Raw genomic sequence first — 9,930 nt, forward strand, 5'->3', positions numbered from 1 at the left:
CAATCTTGCGTTAGTGCAAAAACTCAAAGTAATAAATGAAAAGTCTTCTGAAATGTTTAACGAGGTCGGTGCCAGGATGATAGAGAGGGAGAGAGAGAGAGAGAGAGAGAGAGAGACAGAGAGAGAGAGAGAGAATAAGTGGTTGTTTGTTTTACCCCATTCATATCTCACATTTTTTTCCCAATATTTTCCATTTGAGGACTCCAACAAATGCAGACGTACCAATGACAACCTCCTCTAAAGAGTGGGAGAGGTGAAAGAGTGTTACATCAGCTCAGACCTGGAGAAGGGGAAATCTGGCACCATCTCGTTTTAAAGGAAATTATCCCAATGTTACAAAAGGTAATGTGGAAACCTAGGAATGAGTGCCAACCAGGTCTGAGTGCTCTGTACCCCTCCTCCCACTCAAGAGGGATTCTGGGAGTGACAAGGTTCAAGATAGATCAATGGGACTATGCCATTAATAATCCTATCCCCATACAGCATTGATCAGTCCCACCGTCCTGCTTGGAATATCAATCGCTGTATCTACAGCTTACACATCTGAACAACTCTTCTGCGTAGGAACAGATATGTGTAAAACTACAATCATCCCAAGAAGACAAAGGGTTCTTATGCAAGATGTAAACTCTCTCAAATATTAAAAGTGAATGCAGGTGCAGGTTATTATTTGCCCCTGGCATGATTGGTACCAGGTTTAAAAACGTTTCAATGGTCTCACTTCATTTGCTCTTACAGTAAGTACAGCTGAGCTTTACAGCGGTTTGTTTCAACCAGTCCCATGGCCGGCAACAACGGCACCCATCGCTCTCCATACAAGTGTAGCTGAGAGTTTGGCAAGACCAATTACTGTATACAAAAGGCATGCATAGATTAAACCTGCTAAGATCACAAGAAAGAAAATCGTTTAGTTTTTTTTTCTGCAAGAGTGGAACCGATCGTTTGCCGATCAGCACTCAGTCATGTACACAGACAGGAGGATGATGCCATTACATATTAGTACGGTTTGTTATTGTTTGTCACGTTGTTAGTGAGACTGGCGGGGCATCAGAAAGTGTTAGTAATGTCAAACATCTACAGACTGAGTCCCAGCAAATGGAGTCGATACTGTTGCTTTACATCAGATGGAGGCCTGTCCTGATAGCTCTGCTCTCCTCACAGGTGCCTGAGAGCCAAAAACAACATGCCAGACTATCAGACACCCAGAGCGGAGTAGAGGTCATGCTATGGCTATAAGAAAATCAGTGAACCACTGACTTATGGTGCTAACAGTCAATTTGCTCTCTTTAGTGTATGAGCTTATGAGACCCAGAGCTGTTGTTTTATTTTCCCAAAAGATACAGTGCTGTTTTTAGGGCCAGTGATGTACCAGCAGAATACTAATGCTGTCATCTGTTGCTGTCATTACTCACATTGACCACTGGGGCTCAGTATTACCACATAGAAAGGGGGGCATTTGCAATTCTCTGGTCAAGGTTAGAAGAAAGCACATTGCCTCTCCAAGGTGCTCTAAACAATTCTTCAGCAATTTTCGGTTATGTGTCCAGTCATACCTGAAGAAAGGATGATAATGAATTTGGATTAGCATCGCTTTGTCTGAGAGTTTTAATTTTTTTTAAAAACTCTCATGGCCGGTGTCTCTGTATTTGATAGATATGTAATAGACTTAGATGATAGAATGAAGTTACCCTCCATATGACAATCTCTTCTAAGAAGTCTATTATGGCAACAGGGCTAATAAGCCAAGTAATCACCAAATTAGCCTACTCCGACATCCCATTACTGCTCCTCTCAGCTCTGATAATTCAAATCAAATCTAATCTAATCAAAACAGCAGCTGTAGGATCTGGAGTTAGAGATGGATTCATTTAGGGCTAATATAGAGTGAGAATGACTGGAGGCCAGGTCAATAGTAAAGCTCAGTTTGAAAGGTGAGCTTAAAATATTTGCCTATCTTACTTTCTTTGGCCCAAATAAGAGAGCACTGAAAACCGCAATTCCTTTGATGTATTCAGTAGTGAACAGATGGGAAGGATTAACAGCAGCACTATCAAGGGCAAAGCCTCAGCGCCTGCTTTAACTGTGAAATGCAATGGAAACAATGTTACACATCGAAATATGAATAATTCAGTCATAGCTGGTAATGATGCCATGATTATCGGTGTCTGGGGTTTGTCTTATTTTGGTCTGTGTCTTTGAAGAGTTCCCCAGTGGAAGGTATCCTAATAGTGAGGTTGCTGCCGCTGTAAATGGGGCGTCTAGACTATGGTACACCAACCCCAGGCAAGGACGAGCTGGAGGAGGGAGCAGGGGATCGCTCAGCCTACTTTCTCAAGACTCGCACAAGATGAGATGAATCAAACTCGGCTCCATTGATATCTACAAACATCTAGAGTCTCTCAGCCACACGGAGGCGATGCCGTGGCTTCAAAGCCGCGTGTATTGGCACTTCTTTGAGGAGAGCTGCTCATGGATTGTTTGGCAGCCCTTTAATGCCATCAATTATATCAATTAAAATGTTTAACATACTGCTAAAATCTTTGATAATCAACCAGTGGGAGATGAGCTGGAGGGGACAGGATGGATCCTGTTTGAGTAACTTCAAAGAGCTCTTTATCTGAAGCAAACTGAGTTTCTGTAACTCTCAAGGACTTGTGAGGGTTGAATGGAAACAAGTGCTTATTTCCAACCCTGACCAGCATAACAATGTCAGTTCCCAATGAACGGACTGTTTCCTTGTTCAAAATGATTCAGTGTACAATAGGTGTGAAAGTGATGGTTTTAAAAATTTGACTGTGAGACTCAGTCACGGTATTGCAGCACCCATCTCCCCCCCTTTCTACATTTGTTAGTTTAAGTGTGACAAGATATCAGCAGGGAAAATACATACAGTCCGTGGGTTTTCACATCCAGAGAAAGATCCCAGAGTGCGCTGTGCAGAATGGAAAGTCCCAGAAGAAACGGTATTCAGGGATGGGCGGGGCATGGGATGGGAACCAATGTTTTTAGGGAACCTGGGTCACCCCTTTCCTTTTTTTTTCTCTGTTGTTCCAATCACTGCTCCATGGTTGATGGCATCGCGAGGAGCAACGAATCAAAGCACAACAACACCGATTCACCGACCACACAGAACACGTGTCTACTACCGCACAACCATATTCCACCCTAATACTGTGAACAGGGACAACAAGGACCGGAAATGTTAAGAAGACAGGAAAGGGAAGGTGGGGGAGGAGGAGGGTACGGAGGGGGAGAAGGAGAGGAAGATAATAAAATTAAACACACCCTCATCTACGCTTACATTTGTGATTGATGTTTACAGAACAACACCATCGACAATCACTACAGACATTCTCACTGTCTTCTAAACCTAGTTTCCACTGAGAAATACCGGGGACTGGAAGAACAAAAGGAATCGGCTCAGGGAGAGGGAACATCCATGAGGGCGCCGTCCTGTTCTCAACACCGCGAGCACTGATTGCCAAAATGGCCGCCGTCGCTGTTGAAGGCGGCGTAAAAAACCAGGCCAATTTGTTCATCTATTCTCATTCAACCTCATGAATCTTTAACAGCTGTTCAGCTATTCATCCTCATATAGAAACCCTGGTTTCATCATTCTTCACAAGGAGCAGAAGAGGAGTCTGTAGAATTCTTTTGCAAAGTTTTGAGACTTTGAGATTCTTTCTTACCTGATGCAAATTAGTCCAAACCAAGTCTTTGGCACAGTGTGGTAAGTGTGCTTTGGATTATGGCTCATGTCCTGGTCAAGCTATTGCTCAGCCTGGTTTAAGCTGACACGTACACACGCAAACAGGAACACATTCTCACTCACACACGCACACACGCACACACACACACACACACACACCCCCACACACACAGTGTACAGGAACTTGATTAGGTGTTGAGAACAGAACAGCCCCACACAGACGAGGAGGAGCTTTTAGACGGTTAACAGCTAAAGGTCACGGAGAACATCAACTGAGGAAATTAAAAAAAGAAGACAACCAAGCAGCAACAGAACGCCGTTTAAATTTTTTTTTTTTTTTAAACCACAGTACTTTCCACTATATGATGCACATGGCGTGGGTAGGGTTAACACGACTTCATTTACATTTGAATCCTTGGTCTCCAGCCAGGGACCCCTCCCGAAGGAGGACCCAGTGGGGGCGAGGGGGTGGGGTGAGGGGGGGATGCACTGGGCTAGGGGGGCAGAGACATTCGTACACTGACCGCCTCAGAGACAGAGGGAGAAGAGTCGTCGTCGCACTGGTGGTTGCTGCTGTGTCTAATGTATTCATGTGCCTATTCATGTGTAACCGTGATGCTGATTGCTGTAACTCACATTGTAAATAACCTAGATGTGGTATTACCTCTTTGTGTGTGTGTGTGTGTGTGTGTGTTGGGCGGGGCTGCAATTTTCTGCAAGCCCAACTACAGCAGATGGTCTTGTGATCATCGTGACAGCTTGTAATATGGCAGTGGCAATAATTATTATACAACTGAATCATGCAACTACTGCTATAAAAATACTAACAGCACTACATACTAATACTATGGCTGTATTTCATCGATCAAAACTTTACATTAGTCGTCATTAGAGAATGAATTTGGCTTCATTGTTCTACATACAGTATTGCTGGAATGTTATAATGTAAACAGTGTTAGTCTGTATGAATGATCACACTGGCTCTGTAGGCTAGCTATATCACTTTTTCCTGAGAAAAGGTGCTGTACATGTGTGAGAATGTGAGTGTTTTTATGTGTTTTCCACGACTGCTTACTGTATTTGTGCTCTATAAGGGTGTGTGAGTATACTGAGGATATATCTTTTTGGTATGGACAAGTGTGTGTGTGTGTGTGTGTGTGTGTGTGTGTGTGTGTATAAGTGTGTATGTTTCTGTGAACAGCCCTATACTTCTTACTGTGTATCCTCTATGTGCCTCTGAGTATGTCCCGACTCTCCAGGCTGCTCCCCCCTGGCAGCCCTGTGAAGGTCAGGTGTTCACCAACGCAGCAGAGGGTGGGGGCAGGGTGGCGGCCGGCAGGTCGACCCTCTCGTCCCGCCACCAAAGGCGGCTGGATGAAAGGGCATGAAAGGGGCTTGTGATGGAGGGACCTTTCTTGCTGCCCCTCCCCCTCGACCCAACAAGCCTCCTCCGGCCACCAACCCAGTCCCCTTGCTCTCTCCTGTGTTGGTTGCTATGGTTACCGGGGCAGCCCGTGTCCGGTGGGCTTGACTTCCTAACCAAACCCTCTGGGCCACGGGCCGCCATGGCAGCTCTCGGCCAGTGCACTCGTCCCAAACTCACACAGCTTACCTTGTCGCAAACTCTCACAAAGAAAAGGCCAATTTGTTTTTTTCTTTTTCTAATGTTTATCATGCATGTGAGTCATGCAAATAGATTGCTTCCTATTAGATGTTAAGTAATCAAATATATTTCTACAGGCATTGGCTTTAAAGGTTTTGTTGATCAAAACAAATCTGATATGGTAATGTTTTGGTTGAAGCTTGATGAAGTCTTTGACCCTATAGAACCTACCTCACCATTCAGCTGTGGCCAGAAGATGTACTATAGAAAACATATCCAAACTGTCTTACAAAATTGTTTCTTTTTATTCAGTGGTGTGAACTTATTAGTGAACAACTTAACTCTCAACTGCAATTTTACATGCTTTTGCAAAGATTCTTAGCAAGGCAGGCTTTAGAAAAGCAAAGCTACAGTTGCTGTGACTGGGTGGTAGTCATGTCTCTCTGTATCACATTTCTTTTAAAATCCCTGACTGCTTAGAATACAGTAAAGGGAAATTTGAATGAAATAGGACATCCTTTTCATTTTCTCATTATTGTAACAGAGAGAGACAGGACTACCCACACTCCACAGCCCAGTGAGCATGCCGATTTATAAACTTATATCCTATAATTCTTAACTGCTATTATTCTTATCAAGCGAAAATGACAATATAGTAGCTCCTTCAAAATGATCAGTATTGTAGTTCCTTATCATTATCGTTCAAACACATTTTTACCACAAGCTGAATAAAACCACTGAGAGGCAGAGAGATCAGGGTCATTTTGTTTTCAGCCACAAATCAAACCAAATCGAGTCATGGCTCCGGTTTTGAAGTGTTCACCCAATTGGAATGGAGCCACGGACAACCTGTTATTTTATCCTTTTATATATCTTTGCGAGTCAGCGGCTGTGTGTGTTTGCGTGTGTCAAACACGTTTTTGGGACGTGCTCATGCCTCCCCCGAGGGACCCCTGGCTGCGTTGTTTCATATCATTTTCATATTGAACTTCCTGGCCCCTCCTGAGGAGCCTCCGGCGGCGGGTTCTGATTTCCGGAAAGAGTACTCCACTGTGAAGTTGTTCTTGCGTTGGCCGCGTCCCCGGCTCCACACGAACAACAGCAGGAAACAGAAGAGAACCACCCCCAGGAAGGTGATGCAACCCATTGCCGTGGAGACCAAGATGGTGGTCAGGTCCAAGGTGAACTTGAGGAAAACACGTGTGCTGTTCAGATTTGTGTCGTTGAGGAACTCGCCGTTGTAGAGCGAGCGGTTGAGAAAAAAGGCTGAGGCGGCGTCCAGCGGCTGGCCGCGGACTGTGAGTGTGGCGAAGTAGGTGTCATTGCCCCCGGCGTTACTCGCGATGCAGATGTAGGTTCCGCTGTCAGTGAGCTGGGCGTAGCGGATCTCCAGGGTGCCACTAGGGAGGACAGTGATGCGCCCCGCACTCTTAGCTGTGATCCGTCGCCGCTGTGGGGAGATCCAGACGATCGCAGGTGCAGGTTCTCCCTCGGCTCGACACAAGAAACTCACCGGCTGGCCCTCACGAGCGAGCACCTGCAGGAGATGGAGGAAGGATTAATAGATGAAAGAAAGTCAGAGAATACAGAAGAACTTGTACACATTAAAATCTTTTTCTCTGTTTGTAGAAGCAATTAGCATGACCTCAATGTCATACCCTTTTAATCATTTTCATTACCTGCTGTAGCTTACGGTTGCGTATCTTAGGTTTCTGGCACGTAAAGTGATCGAAGAGTGCAGAGTCGGTGAAGGTGCTGAGGCTGTTCCCCTGCACCTCCACCGGCCCCGCACACACCGGCACTCTGCCGTCAAAGTTGAGGGTCTTGCGTCGTTGCAGGATCCACAACAGACGGCAGTCGCACAGCAGGGGGTTCCCGTCCACTCTGAGCGTCTCCAGACTGTTGACAGAGTGGAAGGAGCCCTCTTCCAAAGTCTGCAGGTCGTTGGAGGAGAAGTTGAGGACCCGGATCTGGCGGAGGCCTCCGAGGGCATGGGGCTCCACCGCTACCAACCCCGTGCTTACCATGATGAGCTCCTTCAGTCTCAGCAGGTCCTTGAAGGCCCAGGGCTCCAGTGTGGCGATGGGGTTGTAGGACAGGTTGAGGTGGGTGAGGTGCACCAGGTTCTTGAAGGAAGCGGAGGGGACAGAGGTGATGTTGGTGTTGGTGATGGAGAGCCAGTGGAGGTCCAGGCCCTGGAAACTCAGAGGGGAGATGTACTCTAGGTACGGCCAGTTGTCGATTTCCAGACCCCGCAGGTTGGAGAGCTTGCGGAAGTTCTGGTCCTCCAGGGCAGTGATGCTGAGGTGGCGTAGTCGTAGGATGACCAGGCTGCGGAGGTAGGACAGCGTCTGGCCAGAGATGGATGTCAGGTTGCAGCGCTCTACAGTCAGGTCCTCCAGCCCCAGCAAACCTGAGAACGCCTGGCAAATGCAGAACACAGAGGGCTTTAAGTCTTAACTAAGGATCAATATATTCAAAAATATTGATATGAAGCCATGATCCACTGAGACCCTATTTCTAACTTCAATAAATTATTCATTTTTCTCCTGCCAATATCTCATTAGTAAAGCATAAGTTCAGATGCTGAAGAACCTACCTTGTGGGATATATAGACCAGGTCATTGTCTCCCACCTCCAGATGTTTCAGGCTCCTCAGGTCCTGGAAGGTGTAGTCCAGCAAAATCACCATCTTGTTCTCACTGAGGTCCAGGCTGGTCAGATTGCCCAGCTTGGCGAAAGCCCCCATGGGCACTAGCTTCAGCTGGTTCCCCCTCAGCTTCAGCACCTTAAGACTCTGGAGGTTGGCAAAGGCATTGGGCTCTAATGTGGCGATGAGGTTCTCGCTGAGGTCCACTTCCTCCAGCCGCGGGTACGGTGCCAGGTCACCTGCTTGCACCCAACGGAGCCGGTTCCTGCTGAGGTCCAGGAGTCGCGTCTCCGTGGGAATGCCCTCTGGGATGTTGGTGAGGCGGCGCCGCTGGCATGACACCGACCGCAGCTGAGCCGAGCACTCGCACCGCGGCGGACACGCCTGGCTACTCTCTGGCAGCATCAAGGTTATCGTGGTAACCAGAAAAGCAGCCAGGACCCATCGCCACACCCTCGGCCATGGCACTAAGGCACGCCCACCAGGGCCAGGCGAGCCAATCATGGCCCTGGTCCTCTGACTCCTAGCCTATCACAGGCAGGGTCAGTGCACCATACACCTGCAAAAACAGATAGAGGGAAGACAGGAATAGGACAGAAGTAAAGACAGGAAAAAAGAAGGAGAGAAAATGTGAAGGAGTAAAGAAAATGGGATGTTCAAGGGTAGGGGCAGAGAGAGGATGTGAGAAAGAAAGATGGAGCCTGTTAGATCACCTATCATCTCACACGCTCATAAAAATTACATCCATACTGCTGTAAATTATCTATGCTTCCTTCCTACAGAATAAGTCATACTGTACTGAAAACTGGGGAACTTTGAGACATATTACTGACAAGCCATTAAAATACAACTGACTAGATCCCATTACATGAACATGAATCAGCTTAAGATATTTAAAATAATTTGTCTATTCATTAATTCATCTATGGTTTTAGTTGGAGAACTGGGACACTGGGAGTCACGTGAGGAAGCTTCTTGCTTCAGCTGAATTCATGCATGTTGCATCTCTTCGACTCACTCTCTCCTCCCAGCACAGAGATGGTCTGCTCCATTTTGACAAACACAATGAATTTATTATTACCATGTATAAACACAGACTGAACTTGTCTTGACACAATTCATGATGCAACACAAGGAGATAAACAATTATGCCTGGAAACCATGCATGCAACGTCTATGAAATGTGAGGAGAAATAGGGGTTTGAGTCACGTGTGTATTTGCGTCATATTGTGTGTTTGTTCATGTATGTGCTGATGCATGTGTGCGTAGGACGTGCCATTTCTCTCTGTATGAATTAAAAATCATTTTGTTCTTCCTTGCACAAAGATGAGATGAATCACTCGCGCTTAAACATTCCTTGAGGCAGCCTGTCAACTCGCCCACACAGTGTTTTCAACTCTGAGACAGTCAAAGAGCACCTGGCATTAAAATCTGGAACACAGTCCAACTCAGTACTACGTATGTGTCCACCCAGTTACCAGAACACATACCGTAGAAGTGGCCAGAACACTTTGATATGTATGAGGAAAACTTCTAAACTTTTAGGAAGTGTGGAAGGAGGAAAGTTTTGGTTTTTAGACAGAAAACCTGCTCAGCAGAAACCCCCAGCTGTAAACTCTGACTCTTTGCTCGGTTGTTTGTTCTTCAGATGGAGGGGAAATGAGAGAGAATATATCATCATCATCACCAAGGGGTATCATGTTAAAATGCACTCTGATGATTGCAGTGGAGGGCAGAGCTAAACAGATTAATAATATATGGCTTGGTTTTCTGCTTAATGGGCAGTGTTCAGAGGGCGAATCACCGAGCAAAAAGCCAAAAATCATCAGGTTCTCACTCTGGCGGGCTTTGTCTCCATCTCTTTCTAGCAAGTTGGATTTAGAAAACAGAGCCTCCTCTTGAAAGCGTAATCATATCTGACTGTTTCAATGCACTGGCATCAATGAGATCAAACAGGATGAAACAGG

General features: G+C 46.1%; 1 protein-coding gene across 1 annotated transcript; it reads right to left on the reverse strand.

Annotated features, from left to right (window-relative positions):
* Window positions 1-5,633: 5,633 nt before the first annotated feature.
* Window positions 5,634-8,466, reverse strand: LOC139650547 (leucine-rich repeat and immunoglobulin-like domain-containing nogo receptor-interacting protein 3). Its single transcript, XM_071527245.1, has 3 exons — window positions 7,912-8,466; window positions 6,992-7,735; window positions 5,634-6,849 (listed from the first exon to the last, which is right to left on the reverse strand). The coding sequence occupies exons 1-3, from the start codon at window positions 8,464-8,466 to the stop codon at window positions 6,280-6,282; spliced, it is 1,869 nt and encodes a 622-aa protein (XP_071383346.1). The 3' UTR covers window positions 5,634-6,279.
* Window positions 8,467-9,930: the final 1,464 nt, after the last annotated feature.

The sequence above is a fragment of the Centroberyx affinis genome, unplaced genomic scaffold, assembly GCF_046629955.1.
Source record: "Centroberyx affinis isolate AG114_WGS23_722 - 3 ecotype Tasmania unplaced genomic scaffold, CSIRO-AGI_Caff_v1 ptg000112l_1, whole genome shotgun sequence".
Taxonomy (NCBI): domain Eukaryota; kingdom Metazoa; phylum Chordata; class Actinopteri; order Beryciformes; family Berycidae; genus Centroberyx; species Centroberyx affinis.

Excerpts from the sequence above, each read along its gene's own strand:
- LOC139650547 (XM_071527245.1), bottom strand. The coding sequence starts at position 8,466 with ATGATTGGCTCGCCTGGCCCTGGTGGGCGTGCCTTAGTGCCATGGCCG. Across the intron at positions 7,736-7,911 it reads TGGTCTATATATCCCACAAG|GCGTTCTCAGGTTTGCTGGG; the intron begins GTAGGTTCTTCA and ends TGCATTTGCCAG. Across the intron at positions 6,850-6,991 it reads GCAACCGTAAGCTACAGCAG|GTGCTCGCTCGTGAGGGCCA; the intron begins GTAATGAAAATG and ends CATCTCCTGCAG.